Below are 17793 nucleotides of genomic sequence, written 5' to 3' on the forward strand. Positions count from 1 at the left end.
TAGTTGACACAGATCACAGTGATCTAGGATTGTCTTTTCTGTTCATTTTATTTACAGATTGATATCGTCTTGTAAGGCCACTAGGACTGGATTTTACATTCAGTACTTCACACTCCTAAATGGTTACACATTAAAATGTATCGTAGCATCATAGAAGCAGTACAGAAGTTGAGAAACAAAAACAAAAAAAAAACATTTTTGTGGAAAATCCTTCACTAATAAAGCATACTTGCATCAAGCCCTCACAGGCTTGATTTTGTCCAAAACCCCAAAGTTCTACTGGAAGGGGAGTGAACAGCTGGGGACACATTGGCAGAATGTGCTAGATGCCGATGCCGATTACTTCAAAGACTAAATATAAATTACACATGCTGTGAAGTGTTTTTTTTTTCCCTTTAAAAACGAACAGAACTTTTTTGTTTACTTGGAATTTAATATATCTCCCTGTTTCCCCTTCATTTTTTTTTTTTTTTTACTTAAAATGAATTTTTCCCTATATTAAAATCGACCTTTTGACGAAAAACCAAACAAATCAAATTTATTATCTGTTTGTTTATAGATGTCCTCATGCATTGAAAGTCAACTGGTATCAACCTGAAGTTCTTCCTTTCATTTTGCTTATTTCTGGGGTCCTTCAAACCTAACTGATTCCAAAACTTTTGTTCAACTGTCATAATAATCACTAACTGTACTAACAAAGCATCTTCTATCCTAGGGTTTAATCTATTGACATTTTTCAGACTTTCCTGGACCTGTCCTAATGTATCATTGCATATTTATTGTGAAATGAGTTTTGCTTATGTTTTTATTTATCGCCCGGCTTTCATACTCCTTCTTTGCCTATCGGCCAGGCGTAGAGGTACTATCACAGGGACTCGTCTGAATCACCCAGTGGTTGACCTTGTTTCCTGACTAGGGCAATGAACGCCGCTTTTCCACGCTCCCGCCACATCTCATCCCCTAAACTGGACACTGGTGTGCTTCAGTGCCATATATGTCGGTGCAGTTGGACTGGGCTGGCTTTGCCTAATGGATTGAGGGTACCGGATTGACAGTTCCTGGCTGCTGTTTCCGACTGATAGTACAGGCGCCCTAACTCTTTGGTAGCGCTTAGAGCGGCTGCTCCATCAACAGTTGTAAAATATCGGGATGTTTGTAGTGCCATGTCGCGCATGGAAAGGGACCCTGCACTCATCCCCGGTGGGCTTTCCTGAGGCCACAATCCTGTGGGTGAGGACAGCTGATGGTCTACTTGTCCAGCACCCCCTCACTCACTCACCCTAACTGAAACTTTTAAATAAAATAAAATGAAATGACAGCTCAAGCAAAAGTTACGTTTAAACCAGGACCAAACTCAAAGAAAACCAACCTGCCTCCTCCCTTGAGGCTTGCATTTACTAATATCCGTGGACTTAGAACTAACTTAGATGATGTTGAGTCATTTCTCCTTGTAAACACCCCGGATATCTTAGCATTAAGTGAAACTAACCTTCACTCCTCCATTCCCTCTAACCACTTTTACATGCCTGGTTATCTCCCACTTTACCGTAAGGACTCGGACAGACATATGCATGGGCTTGGAGTCTATATTCATAACACCCTCCCCCTGACTAGAGAAATAAAACTAGAATCAGAGGACCAGGCCTTTATGTGCTTCAGACTAAATATGCAACACAATATTAGCTACTTGTATTTTCTCTACCGCTCTCCCTCAAACCAAGACTGTACCCTAATAAACAAAGTCTCAGACAGCATAGATATAGCACTCTCCCTCGATACTAGCGCACAAATACATGTATTTGGTGACTTCAATGTCCACCACAGTAACTGGCTAGGATTCTCTAATCACACAGACGTAGCTGGTAGCGCAACACATAGCTTCTCTATATCCCATTCCCTATCTCAGTTGGTTACATTTCCGACATGTTTCCCAGACCAGCAAGATCAACATGCCTCACTTCTAGATCTCTTTCTGACAACGGTAACCAATGACTATACAACAAATGCCCACAGCCACTCAGGAATGTTGATCACGCTGTGATAATGGTAGAAATCAGCCTAAATTCTCGCCCTAAAACTGAAGACCCACTACTCAAAACAACGAGGTATTACAAAAAGGCTGATTGGGAAGCCATCAGGGAGCTCATCAGAGATGCCCCATGGCAAAATATCTTTACTCTTCCAACGGAACAGTGTGCAAATGAGACCACTGAATGGTTCAAAACTGCTATTGAAGCACATGTTCCCGCACGGCAATTCTATAGCAAGCCCCACTCTCCCCAATGGTTTACTTCTGCTTGTGCAGCTGCCATTTGTCAAAGGCAGCATGCGTTCCGCAGATTCAACCGACATAAGTCCAGCTCAAATAAACAGAAGTTTATAGAAGCTAGAAATAATTGTAAGAGAGTGATAGAGACAGCTAAGACAGATTACTCTGAAACCAACAGAAAACGCATCGAAGCACAGAAATTAGGAACCCGGGATTTTTGGAAAATCTACAACAGCGTAGTAAATAATGGACAGTCAACTATTCCCCCACTATCAAACAATCATGAGGTTGCTTGCACGGCAACTGACAAGGCTAATCTGCTTGCCAGTCGGTTTGCCTCAAACTCCACACTGAACTCGGTACACCACTCACTCTCTGATTTTCCTCTGTGAACAGACGCCATACTAGACGATTTGAAAATCACCCCTTCTCAGGTACATGCTATTATAAAAAACCTAGACACCTCAAAAGCATGTGGACCAGATCTCATCCCGGCTGTGCTATTAAAAAAATGCTCTGCCGAGGTTGCTCCAGTTCTGTCCAAACTTTACAATAAATGCCTCAACGAATCTTATTTTCCCGACTGCTGGAAAACCGCCTCTGTGGTACCAGTCTTCAAGAATTCTGGTGAAAGAACTGACCCACTAAATTATCGCCCCATTAGCCTCCTCCCACTTTTCGCCAAAATATTTGAGTCCTTAGGTGCTGGACTAGGGCTTGATTAACTAACAGCTGCTAAACTCCTGACTGACAAACAATATGGATTCAGGCAAGCCCGTTCAACAGCAGATATCTTAACTGTAGTTTCTGAACATATATACCGTTCATTGGATAAAACAGGGGAGGGTAGAGCGGTGGCCCTTAATATATCTAAGGCTTTTGACAGGATATGGCACAATGGTCTTCTAAGGAAAATTAGATCATATGGAATCACTGGAAGAATTCATAATGTAATTAAATCCTTCTTAAGTAATAGAAAAATCAAAGTTGTCCTCGACGGTCGTACATCCAAACAATATGACATAAATGCGGGAGTACCTCAGGGGTCTATCCTTGGACCTCTATTATTCCTGATATTCATAAATGACCTCCCTGATAAAATTGTTTCGGAGATGGGTATATTTGCCGATGACACCACTCTCTATAACAGATATGAGGGGAAAATAAATGAACACATATCCAAGGAAATGGCAGAAACTCTAGAGGATAACCTCCAATCCGCAGTGGAATGGGGACAAAAATGGACGGTCACATTCAATGCTGCTAAGACTAAGCTTGTTTCCTTCAATAACTACAAGAAACCTTCTCTACCACCAATAGCAATGGCCAAGAACACATTGCCTGAAAGTACTTCTTTTAAACTCCTCAGCCTAACGTTTACAGGGAATATGAACTGGAATAGATACATTGAGAGCATTGCCAGGGCTGCTGCAAGGAAGGTTGGCTCCTTCTACCGTGCTAGAAAACTACTTACGCCTGACAGTATCCTATACCTCTATAAGGCAACCATTCGCCCATGTATGGCGTACTGTTGTCACATCTGGGCTGGTGCATCTGCTGCTTGTCTCTCGCTCCTGGACAGGGTTCAAAAGAGAGTCGCCAACCTGATAGGTCCTGAACTGTCATCTAGGCTTCAGCCTCTGTCCCATCGATGAGATGTTGCATCCCTCTGCCTGTTCTACAAATACTTTAATGGTGAATGCTCTGACGAACTGCAAACACTTGTACCTCCCCGACATAACTACCCCCGACAAACCCGACAAGCTACTAAGTCTCATCCCTTTACAGTAGAGATCCCTAGGTGCAAGAAAGCCTTTTACTCCAATAGTTTCTTCCCCAGAACTGCAGGTCTTTGGAACTCCCTTCCGGGATTCTGCTTTCCCAACTGCAATGATATGCAGAAGTTCAAGTGTAATGTTAACAAACATCTTTCTACTTATCTCCCTTCATAATGACCCCACTAATTAAGTCCCTAATAATAGCCCCCTGCTTCAAAGTGGCACTGTGCCTTGTTTGGGGTGAAAATTGAATAAAAAAAAAAAAAAAAAATGAATAAATAAAATAACATAGAAAACAATAAGTTATGGCAAGTTGTCTATGTAATTGTCTGTGAAATATGGATGAAACATGCAAAAAAATTATAACAAACCCTTGCACCCTCTTGATATAAATACCCCTGACAAACTCGACAAGCAGAAAAATCTCACCCCTACATTGTAGAGGTCCCCAGATATCAGAAAGCCTTCTACTCTAACAGTTTCTTCCCCAGAACTGCTAGACTTTGAAATTCCGTTCTGGGTTCCTGCTTTCCCTACTGTTCTGACATGCAGAAGTTCAAGTATAATGTAAACGGACATCTTGTTGCTCAAATCCCTACATAGTATCCCTGCAACTTAGGTCCCTGACAGTAGCCCTCTACATCAAAGTGGCACTGTGCCTTGTTTGGGGTGAAAATGTAATTAAAAAAAAAAAAAAAAATCATGAAAGGAGACAATTTGCAAATTTTACTTTTTAAAATTTTTATACTTTTGAAACAGTGATGTTTGTCATTGCTTTTGATTATCTAAAGATTATTACAATTTGCTAATCCTTTCCCTTACGTGTTCATCAACCATTTTTTTTTTTTTTTGTTTGTTTATTTTTCATTTCCTTAAATCGGAAAAACTTTTAGTTATCACCTTTCTTAATTTACTGTAGAGTACAACAATAGTGTGACTGTGTATAAAAAGTGGTTAACTGTTGTATGACCATGCGCTTCAAAGGATTTATTTATATCAGCCCTGTTCATTTCTGTCCAACATTTTTTTTTTTTTCATGAACTCATTCTAGACTAAGGCAATATTTATTTTTGTCCTAATCCAGAATGCCAGTTTATAGAAAGCTGGATTTTTCTCTCATCTAAAACCGACCTTGTGTCTAACTTTGCTCTCATGGGGAGGCAAGTAAATAAAAAAAACTTATAAGTTCAGTTTCCAGTGTTACATGAAACCAAAGTTGTATGTATAGTGTCCATCATATATCTATTTATTTATCTATAAAAGTGAAAGTGTCTGTCTGTGTACATTTCCTTACACAATAACTGTCAATTTTCAGTCTACAGACTCGAAATTTGATATGCAGGGTATGGAGATTTAAGAAAATCTTTGTAATTCATTTTCGGCCAAAAATTTGGCTGTTAAGGAGTCAAAGTTCAACGATTTGACATTTGAGAACTCTACCAAAATCCGCTGCCAATTTTGGGTCTAAACACTTGAAATTTTATATATAGGTTCCTTGGACATGGATCGAACTTAATAACTTGATTTGAGCCCAAAATAATAAATGTTAAGGGGTCATAATAGAGGTCAAAGTTAAAAAAAAATTGACCGCTTCGGTCTCTACCAAATTACTCAGACAATTTCTTGTCTAAACATTTAAAATTTTACATAAAGGGTATTCAGAGATAGGGCAAGCTTTTTTATCGGTTTGGGTCGAAAATTTGAGTTATCAATATAAATGTATGTATTTTTGCATGTCTGCCTAAAACTTTCGACAGAGGCAACGGATTTTTACAAGATCAGTATCGTTTTGAAGTTCTACCTTTCAGACGACAAATATCGAAAAATTGGCTAAAAACATTAATATCTTCACCTTCAACTGGGCACTTTTCTTTTTTTGCCGATATTTTCGAAAGTCATCCTCCTCTTTTGATTGTATAGCCTTAATTAAAACCTACGTCACTTCCGGTTTGGCAGTGGTCGTAACAGCAAAGATGTCACGTTTTTTTTCCATTCTTTTCCTCCTTCGCAATACCACTGCCTTCCTACCACCACTTTTTTTTTTTTTTTTTTTAGCTGAAATGCTAGTGTATATATATATATATATATATATATATATTGCCCAAATTAAAATCTGACCTTGTATTGGATGGGAGTGAACAGAAATAAGGATTTTTTTTTTTTTTTTTAAACTAGCTGTAATTTGCTGTTTGTAATTTTTTTTTTTTTTTTTTTTCAATAAAATATAGTTTTCAGTAAAAAAAAAAAAGGTTTCTTGAGAGCAATGAAACCCTGCTGAAAGCAATTTCACTCTAAATAATAAGCAATCATATTAGAAAATTACCACTTTTCCTTCCGTTCAAATTGTAAGTTAGTGTGATTCAATAGAAAAATGAAATGTTGGCAGATAATGGTTACATCCAGTTCATGCCTTCAGTATTTTCCTTTCTAAAAGTTATTCAAATTATTAATTTGTTTATATTGTGCATTAATGTCGATCAAATACAAAAGACAATGCAAAATAAAAAATCTTGGTCGATATTTTATAAACACTTGGTCTACATCACACTTGCAGGTTCTCATTCATCTTACATGTGCTTGTTTTGCTGTTTACATGATTCAACCTGTTTATGTGATCACCTAAAGTTGAGGATCTCGGTGTTTAATGCAATTGTGCACCTGTGCATATTAGATCACTCACAAAATCCTGGTATCTCCAATCTTCATCCATGTAAATTCTTTATTTCATGAGATTACTGTTAGCGATTAACTCAAGACTTTAGATAATACTAGCGGGGGTGCCCGGTGTTGCCCGGGTGTTTGGAGGTGTGCGTTGAGCAAAAAAAAAAAAAAGTGGTAGTAAGCATGACGCGAAGGATGAAATAGAACGGAAAAAAAAAAGTTAGTAATTAACTTTTGCCTGGGTGGAGGATATTGGCACAAAGACAAAATAAAAAAAATTAAAAAAAAAAAAAGATAGAGAGAGGTGGGCTCGAACTCGAAAGCGTATGGTAATCAGTCATCCTTGCTAAGCATTACACCAAAGAGGACAGCGAATTTATTGAGTTGGAAATTAAGTTAAGAATCATAGGAATTGGCGTAAAAATGAAAATGGCTTTTAAACCTGGGCTGGGGCCAGTTAAGCTTTCTGCTTTCTACCGTGGTATTTGTTTCCCCATGAGGTCGTTTATAATGTGGGGTTGGTGGGGGGGACCAACTCCCCGCAAAAAGTGGGAACACTGGCAGTGTCCAAATGAATAGCAATTGTCTGATATAAAGGGTTTTCCCCACATTGATCAAAGCAAATTGCCTTCTAGACGTTCTGGTCATGAAAACCGAGAAGTGGTTGCCTTTGCTTCGATTTAATTTCGCTTTATTTATACGAAAAAGACGAACAAACACAAAAGGACAGAATAGACGGAATTTTATAAAAGTCGATCAAAATAAATGTAGAGACGACGTCTGTTCGCAAATCATAGATATTATAATCTAGGGAGTATATAAAAAGTTCTCCAAAACAGTAACCCTCTCGAGACCCTCCCCCCTCCCTAAAAAAAAAGCTTTTCTTGGACATACACAAACGCGCGGGGCCGTTTTTGCCTTTTATATATATATATATATATATATATATATATATATAACTACTTCATTTATTCACATAAATTTAATATACGAAAGTATAGATTTATGCGTAAACTTTAAGTATTTACTTCAAAAGTGCTCAATACGTAGGTAGAGCTAGTTAGTAATTTATAAAATATATATGGCGATTAAGCTACACTGAATATTCTGCGTTTCATCCAACTATAGGATTCGTCAGGCTTATGCGCGAATTACCCCCCCCCCCCAAAAAAAAAAAAATAAATGAAAAAGCCCCTGAACTATTATCCACTTTGTTTTCTAGATATTTCCTGACAACAATTTATACAAAGAAATCACATCCAGCCAAGTACGTTGCAAACATTACAAGGAAGGCTGTAAATGGGTAGAATCACTCGCAAACTTACAGGTTAGTAAGTGATTTATTTCTTTACATTTTTGATACAAAAATTTAAGCTATTTTCATATCTTTGTATCGGCAATTTGAAAGTCATTTGAGTCCTTTGCATCATGGTAGTGAAACTGAAACTCATTTTAATGACTTTAAATTTGTAATCAGTTTATTTTGTGAAACATTTTTTTTCTACTTGGTGTTAATTAATAGTATAATGACTAAATGATGTAAAAACTCCATTTTAATGTTTAAAGATAAAGTATTTTTATTTATTTATTTTTGCAAAAATCAATTATTGTATGATTACTTCCCTTAATTGCTTAAGAGTAAGGTAAAATGTACCCACTCTAAAAGTCGTTTTAGCAAGAACAGAAGAAAATGATGCAAAATGAAAATATATTCATTTAAAAAAAAGTTAGTCTAAATCAAATATCGATGACAGTGTTGCTTGGATCTGATTTTGAAAATCTGACAAAATAACTTTATATTTAAGATCTCTATTTTTCTGGTCGAGATCCTTGCCCGGATTAATGTGACTCTCCAAATTTCCCTGTCTTCCATTTTCATTAGAAGATATAGTTTAATTTTTTATAAGAACATTGAAAGTATTTGAATGTTCTTATAAAAATTAAAAATGAACAATTCAATTGCTTTCTTTTCACGAAAATGTTTTTTATTGTTCCACTTTTATTATTCCTTTTTTTCTTTCAACTGAAACCAGAAATGAACATTTTTTTTTTTTGCTTTCCACTACCAGAGTCATTTAGATGTTTGTCGTTATGATGCCGTCTCATGTCCCAACAGCTGCTCAGCTCTTTTGTCTCGAATGTGTGTCCATGACCATCTTGAATACACTTGTCCACGTAGACGAGTCCTCTGTGAATCTTGTGGCAATGAATTTTCAGGAGAACAAATGGAGGTAACTCTCGTTTTTTTTTTTTTCTTTTTATCTTCTTCATAGCACACATGCACTCTTGACCCCTCTCATCATCCATAGTATAAAGGGAAGTCATAATTCTTTTATGTGTTTGCATGCCAGAAATTAGATAAGATACATCTTAAATCATCAAATTCAGTGTGATCCTAACCAGGTTATGGTAATAAAAAAAATATGATGCAAGTCCATCTCCCTCCCCACACCTTGCAAAAACAAAAAAATTAAAAATAAAGAAAAATCATACCCATGATGGAAAGAAAATATCATATCCCCAAAATCACATATATTGATGAAGTAGTTTTATTTAAAAGAAAAAAAAAATCAAATTATATGGCTTGAAGGACAGGGGAGATAACTCCAAATAATTCAAATTTGCAAAATTTTAGAAAGCCATTTTTAACATGGGAGTGGGGGAGCATTGGAAAAACTCCAATTCACTTAAAAATAATCTATATATATATATATATATATATATATATATATATATATAAAAGGCAAATGTGCATGCACACTTTTTATATGTCTCGAAAAGGCTTTTTTCGCCGATGGTCCCGGGTGGGGGGTGGGTGAGGGATTTACTATCGTTTAGAACTGTTTATATAGCCCCTAAATAATAATATCTAAGACTTGGGAATGCGGGTCACGTCTAGATTTATTTACAGCGGCTTTTACAAAATTATTGCTATTTTGGCTTCTCACGTGTTGATTTGGCTTTTTCGTATAAAAAAGCAAAACCAATTCAAACACAACATTGTTCTCGGCTTTCGTGCCGAAACATCCAGAAAGCAATCAGCTTTTGACTAATGTGGAGTTTCTCATTATGTCAGACAATTGCTATTCGATTTGGACAATGGGGAGCTGTTCCCCACCCCACCACCACCATCATCTGGGGGAAGCAAAAACTAAAAATACTGCCACGTCATCGTAACGATCCTGCGATGACCTCATTTAGCGTCTTCCTGTCAATCAAACCTCTTTCACTCGCTTTATAAGCCTTTACTTACCATTGCTAATCAATTACTCTCACTCATGATTGAGACGGTTAAGTAGTTGGCTTTTGTTTCCACCTCCACGTCAAGGCTTCCAGGTTCAATACCGCCTCCGGACCAAAAATATATTTTTTTTCTTTTACACCTTTAAACACTCGGGCAACAGTTTACCCCCCCCCCCTTACACACAGCGTTGTTATCTTAAGATTGCAGGTTCGATCCGACAGGTTTATGTATGCCATGTTTTTTCCGTTTTTTTTATAATATTTAAACAGGGTTATTACTCCCCCCCCCTACACACACCTACAAACACCCGGGCAACGCCAGGTATCCCCCGCTAGTCTTTTTATAAAAGTAAGACTTGATCAATTTACATTATTTTTTGGTGTACAATATTTTCTTTCTATCATGAGTATGTACATCAAATATTTTTCTTTATTACAGTTTTTTTTGGGGGGGGGGTTATGAACTAGCACCAAAATACTTTAATATTTATTACTTTGGAGTCACCAAGGAACAAAGTAGTCAGGTGTGGTGGGAATTAATATTTTCATTCTTGCTAATGTTGTTCTAAAAACAACACTGAAATTAGGTCTGTCAGTCAGCTCTGTGTTTCTTTTTTACTATTGTATTGAATCAGTTGCCAGAGAGAGAGAGAGAGAGAGACAGGTGAAAAAAAAAATGTATACAAAGCCTTTACACCATAATTCTTATCCTATGGTAATTTTTTACAAACTTGATGTCAAAATTTAATTCAGTAAATTTGATTTAATATTTCATTTGGCTTCTTTAAAAAATATATGTTAAGAAGACAGTTTTTATGGTGACCAGAAATTAAGTGAAAAATGTCAAATCTAACTAATTTTTTATAAGTATGAGCTTCCCTATAACAGGCCAGACGATAATGCAACTGATGTCTTTTACTGGAGACAATGTTGATTTTATTGTGATGGCTATGGTCACAAATAGAGTATTATTTAAATAAATAAATTTTTGGAAACGTAAATTCAAATGAGATAATGTTTCGAATAGCAAAAGCTCATCTCCAAAAGAGAGACAATTAAACCGTGCGAAGCTTTCATATCCTCTTCTAAATGTACGAGCAACATTTTCTTAGAGGATTTCATTTAGTAACGTTGACAACTGGAAAGAAAATATTGTTCATACGCTTAATGGTGGTTGTCTCTATTCCACCATATTAATAAAAATAAAAAAAACCTTTAGGATGTACATTCCAAAAATCATGTAAATTGATCAAGTAGTTTTATTTCTATAAAGAAAATCATTTTTATGCGATTAATGGGAAATCGTAGGCATTTAAGGTTGATTTGGCAAGTTGGGTGGAGTTATCCCCCTTTTTTTTTCTTCAAGATGATCACGCGAGACACTCACTCTTTGTTTACTCATAAAATTTGATTTTCTTAGTTAAAAATAAAACTACTTAGTCATATATGAAATATGACATTTTTTATTTCATCACGGGCACGGACATCATACAGATAATATTATTAACGTTATGGTTTAATAAAATAGCTGCATGTACTCAGCATTGCATAAATGGAGACATGTTGCCAGGAGTTGGATTTGTAGAAAAATAATCCAAAATATAGTCAGGTTTACAATTTATTTTGAACATGAACTTTAAAAGTTCGTTTTAGTTTTTCCTTTTTTTAATCGTAAGAAAATTAATTTAATGTATATTTATCAAAGTTACATATACACATAGGCACAACAACACTAGGTTTTTTTTTTTTTTTAGACAAAAATGAGTCAACGTAGTCAGTCAAAAGGTAAGTAACTGGAAATCTCATAACCATGGGAAGTAACTCTCAAGATTAAAAAACGCGCACACACAAAAAACGTCTTCATAATCTTCAAATGGCTGTGAAAAAAAATAGATCCTGTTGGGCATTTTGTTAGTGTTAAAATCTTTAAAAATATGGAAAAACACACACACACACACACACACACACACACACAGAAATGTTAAAAAAAAAAATAAAATCATTAGTGCTTCTTTATTGAACGAACAAAATTTGAAAATCGAAATATCGAATTTCAAGTAAAACAAATGGTACCTACGTAATTTTCATGTCGCAGACAGTAACATATCCAAAACTTACGAAAAATGATAAGGTAGAAAAATAATTATTCATGAAAACCAGCTTTCTATAAAGTTTAGATAGCAATAAAATTTGTCTGACATTTTGAATTACGTTCGTCATGTAATATAAGCAACATACTTAATCTGGTCTCTTTTTAGTAAACGAAATAAAGCAATTTCTCATTTCGCAAATTTCCTTTTCCACTAATAATTATTTTTCTACCCATCATTTTTTTGTAATTTCTTGATATGTTACTATTTGTGTCATTGACAATTACATAGGTACCATTTGTTTTACTTAAAATTCAATATTTCAATTCGTTCGTTCAATATAGAAGTGTAGTGGGGGTCAGAAATTTAAGTGAGATTAAATTTCCTCCAAACAAATAATAAAAAAAGAGATAAGAATGAAACGAACGACACCTCCTTTTGATTTAAATGCACCGCATTTATTTACTTTTGTGTAATTACCTTATTGTTGTTGTTTAAAAAATAACGGTAACTGAGGTAATGAAATGTTTTTTTATGTAAAGAAGAAAACTGTTCTTTTTCTCGCTTACTTAGCGGAGAGATATACAAGGGTAAAAAGAGTCCATCAGGGTAACAAGTCCATCTCCGTGTGGAGGAATTTAATCAAAATGCACGGGGAAAAATTGCAATGAATAATGGCTCATTATTTGCACGCGAGAGCGTGTGTGTGTGTGTGTTTGAGAGTGACTACACAGAAGCACCAAATTATTGTATGTGCTGTAAGGGAAATAAGTCTTTTCCTGTTCTGTTTTGGTACAGAATTTTCCCTATATTATGATAATAAACAAAAATATAATTAAAAAAAAAAAACTGTATGATGTACGTAGCCATGATGAAACTATCATATTCCAAAAATCATATAAATTGATCAAGTAGTTTAATTTTTTAAATAAGAAAATCAAATTTTATGAGCAATCAAAGAGCAGCCGTTTTGTCCACAAAAAAGGGCAATAACTCAATAATTGAAACGTGCAAGATTTATGTTATAATGCCTACAAATTCACATTAATCGCCTTAAAATGATTTTTGTTTTTATAAAAATAAAACTACTTGATCAATTTACATGACTTTTTGGAATATAATAGTTTCCTTTCTTTGCGGGTACCTACATAATATAGATTTTTCTTTGTTTTTAATATCAAGGGAATTCTGAACAAGAAACCTTTTTTTTTTTCTTTTTTAAATTATTAGTTTTTCTCTCTAATAGAACAGTTTGTGCAAATTATTTAGACACAGTTTATTGAGTTTTGTTTTTTCATGAATGTTTATCGGGTTTTTGCATGTGCCATCTGTTTCTCAGTTTGTTTTATTTTGTTAGAACTAAATCTAACTGAACCTTCCTTTGATTTTCACATACTTTTTATTATACTAGTGTGGGGGGGGGGTTAAAATAAACTTAAATATGATATTTTAATTTTTTCAGATGTCGTATATATTATAGAGTTGTGATTTCAAAACTAAAAAAAAAAAAAAAAAAAAAGATTGGGGCGTCATCAGCTAGAATCAAAACCAAAACTAGCATTCAAAGCTGTACCAACATGGCACGCATATAAACTGATTAAAAATTAAAAATAAACTAAGATTAATGTACAAAATGTATAACGATTTTTTTTTTTCAATTTTGACCCATTTTTGACCACTTAACTGGCTAAAGACCCATAAGAGAACAGTCCGTAAAAAATCCAATCATTTGAGGCCCCTAGAACTACTCTGCGACTTTTTGTTTTGAAGAAGATAGTTTAAAAATATGGACAGACAGACATACAGCCTTTTTTATATATTAGATTTTTTTTATTATCCTATTCTTGAGCTCAACAGAAAAACATTTACAAGGAGGGTTCAAAGTATAACCAGTGTTTTCACAATCTTCTATGCTTAACTTTTAACCGATTGTGATATTCTGTTCTTTTTATTGTAGCAGAGTCATTCTGGAAATTGTCCCTATGAAACTGTCTGGTGCGAACACAAGTGTGGTGCCCGGCTTGAAAGACGCTACCTCTCCAATCACATGAAAAACGAATGTCATAAGCGAACGGTTCAATGTCAGTTCTGTAAAAGAGAATTTGTTGAGGAAACACTTCAGGTAAGCTAAATATCACACTGTTGCATTTCATTCAATAACGAGGATGCTAAACTGTTAAGCAAAACATTCTTCTATATATCATTTTGATATTAAAATCTGACAATATTGTTTTGAAATAAATTTCTAAAAAGCAAAAGTCTGTTTATGAGCAACATTTTTATATTTTGGATTAAAAATTTTTTTTTTATTATTTATTTTTTATGGAAATTGCTCCATACAAGGCATGAAGCCACTTGATGTAAGGAGCTAAAAGACACTACTTCATAGTCAAAAACTAAAATAGTGAGCATTATATGGATAGATTCAAACCCAGAATACAGCAATTCTTTCCCCTTTGTCAGAAATATCGCTCATAGAATGTGAGGACCAAAGGACAAAATTAGGGAAGCAAGAGTTATGAGGTTGCCGATTATTCTCTTGGATTTTTTTTATTATTCATGAGATCTTTTAGACAAGAATGAGAAGTTAATTTTGAGATGAGAATTGATAATTTGGATTCTTATTCTCATCTTGGTGGTTAGATTCAGAACGGTTCAGTTGATGTAAGTTCCAAATTTTTTCAGTGCATCCTCTTGAACTTAGAAATTTGAAATTCCATACAACCAATATGAGAATAGTAGTCTGAACAACCCAAATACAGACAGTTGATTTAACTGAAATGTGGATTTTTTTTTTTTTAATATTGTTTCCCAATTTGGAAATTTATCATAAAAGCAGGTTTAAAAACTAAATTCATAAAGCAATTGAATTTTTTTGCTAAGTAATATAGTTTTGTAACAAATTGTTGGATTACATTAAGGACCATACTAGTATTGATTTTCAAATAGAATTATATAAATTCTGAAATAATGGTGAAAAGAAAATGAGTGGGCATTTTTTATTATTTATTTTAGAACTATCCAATGAAATAAACATTTTTTATTATTTATTTATTTTTTAGAACTATTCAATGAAATATTAAACAGAATTTGATTATTATAGTATAGTAGTTTTGTATTAATAGCACAAATTTTATGTTCGGTCATATTTTCTAAGGATTGACTTGAGGAGTTGATAAAAATGTGAGATGCCTCAAAATTCATAACACACATGCACACATAAGTGATAATATGAAAAAAAAAAAAAACTAGTTCAAATCAATTCTTATGAGAATAAATTTTTAAAGCAAAATTTGAAAACTCTGCCAATATGGGAGGAATTTTCAGTTTTACAAACTCCCATGTAAAGGTTCCTTTTTATAATTTCTTAATTAATTTGACGAGCTTATGAGAACATTTTTCCCCCATTTGGTAACTGTTTCTGTAGACAGGATGTTCATATGATAATTTGGATTTTATTCAAGTATGTTCTGAATTTTTCTCCAGGAACATGTTTAAAATTTCTTTTGTCCTAAATTGGCATTCAATCACAGTATGATAGAAATCTGGGCTGTAATTGTATATATAATATATATATATATATACAATTACTGTTGGAGACACCCCTCCATGGGATTAATGGACTATTTCATGATGTCACCTCCGTTGGTGACATCACTTCCGGTATTGAGTACCGGTGCACGGGAGTCAGAGATTGACATGTGGCCATGGAGGTCATGTGCAAATGCCCAACTGTTGGGGAATGGTATTGCTCAACTTCCTGTAATATATGTGAATACATGTTCGTTCCTTAAAAGGCCTTTGTTCCTTCATTCTTATTACCATTTAACCCCATAACAATTACTCTACTTGTGAATATACATTGATGCATGTTAAAATGTCCGGTCCTCAATGTAAAAGCAGAAAGGATGAACTAAGAAGGCAACTTACTCAAGGCTCTATAGAAGTTGTTCATTGTAGACACCCTGGCCAATCAAATTTTATGTCCAGTGATAAAACAGCTGATCATTCTCAAGTGCACTCAATGGGCTGTTGGAAAGGACTAGCCATGGTGTCTATTTAATATATTTGGAGAGATTTTGATTTCCATCAATTGTTGGAGGTTCCTTTGTTCTATTGGGCTCAGAGTATAGTCATAATTTGAAACAGATGGTCTGTTTAGAAATCTCTATATTAATAAAATTATAAGACAACTTGCGTGTTTCTTTTTTGCTTGCAACTATGAAAATTGTATTATTTTTTTCTATTTATTTATTGCTAACCATCTGTGCTACGCCATTGGTCGGGGAGGGGGTAATAATGTCGATATGGTCCTCTTCAAATGTCATCAAAAACAAAAATTGTTCAGAGAATTGAATTATAAAAAAAAGCAGCTAAAACTTGCTAATTCTTCACTTCTTGGATCTGAAACACTTTTATAATTCCTTCATTTCAGACCCACCAATACCAATGCCCAAGATTTCCTGTACAGTGCCCTAACAGGTGTGATCCTGCAAAAATTCCACGTGAAGAAGTGGATGGTCATATCAAAGAACACTGTCCCTCAGTTTCAGTCACTTGTGCCTTTAAGGAGGCCGGATGTAAGGTTAAGGTAGGAGGCGATCACATCACTTAAATTGTCATTTTTTTTGCTATCATTTTTGTCTGAATATAAAAAATAATGATTTGAAATTTGAAAAGATTAACTTTAAATGATGACAAGCAGATACAATATTTATGACTAATCAAAATTCATTAGGTTTTCTTTTTATCTTCTATAAAATATAGAATCAACAAGAAAATGATGATTGTTTTATGAAAGACTATTAGGGCTACCAGTGTTGCCTGGAGCCATAAAAAAATGAAATAGAAGTTAAATAATATGTAATATCTTTAGATTAAATCTTTTATCTCTCTCTCCTCTCTGTCTCTTTATTTTTCTCCTTTTCTGTAACATAGTCGTTACATGTCAACACTTGGGACCCACACGTATGCAGATAGTAACAAGGAAACAAAGAAGAAAAAATTCGACTCACTTTTTCTCAAGTTAAAACAACAGACATTTATTTACAGGTACTTCTAGAATAACGCCTTGTCTCTTGTTTAAAAGACTTCTCGTACTACAATGTACTTAACAAAACTGCCGTGTCGAACGCTTGGTACTATGTCCTACCATGTTTGGTACACATCTATTTCTGTCTCTTGTGTCTCGAACACGTCTCAAATACCTGCTTCTCTGAATATGTATGTCCTTTTTATCTTTGCTGTTGCATCGCGCAGCCAGCTTGGTTATTTCCATATTGCTGCTGCTTACCCAATGTCAGTGGCTCTGTTACATTTCTCTATCCCCCATTTTTCTGTCCTTCTCCCCCCACCCATTCCTCTCAGATTTTGATATGTTGAAAAAAAATGTATAATTCATTTACTATAGCTATTTATTTTAAATGTAAATACTTTTTCTAAATTTTAAGGGCACTGCTTTTCAAGAAAATATAAACTTTGTGGGTTTCTACTTAGTAGTTTCGGACTTTAGCTGAACATATAAATACTTAAACAACTGTCCTTTATATAACAAACTAGCTGTATCCATCCGGCCTTGGCCGGAAATCTTTTTACTTTAATTTTTGTTTTGATTTTTAAAAAATTTTTTTAAAGTATGCCAATTTTTATCTGGTGTTGCCCATGGGATGTACAACAAAGTAGTTAAAAAGTCTATGTAACATTTGTTTTTTAAAATTCGCTCTTTTGACGAAGAACAGAACAGATACTACAC

General features: G+C 34.6%; 1 protein-coding gene across 3 annotated transcripts in view; it reads left to right on the forward strand.

The window, feature by feature from the left end:
- The window catches only part of LOC145292293 (TNF receptor-associated factor 4-like), a 188387-nt gene that overhangs the window by 168064 nt on the left and 2530 nt on the right, over positions 1-17793 (forward strand). For all 3 annotated transcript variants that reach the window (XM_080138621.1, XM_080138625.1, XM_080138628.1), the window contains 4 exons: positions 7931-8035; positions 8778-8939; positions 13999-14163; positions 16477-16632. In XM_080138621.1, coding sequence (XP_079994747.1) covers positions 7931-8035; positions 8778-8939; positions 13999-14163; positions 16477-16632 — 588 coding nt within the window. The remainder of the gene's footprint in view (positions 1-7930; positions 8036-8777; positions 8940-13998; positions 14164-16476; positions 16633-17793) is intronic.

Source organism: Euprymna scolopes, chromosome 2 (genome assembly GCF_053919585.1).
Source record: "Euprymna scolopes isolate OS-2025 chromosome 2, ASM5391958v1, whole genome shotgun sequence".
Lineage (NCBI taxonomy): Eukaryota > Metazoa > Mollusca > Cephalopoda > Sepiida > Sepiolidae > Euprymna > Euprymna scolopes.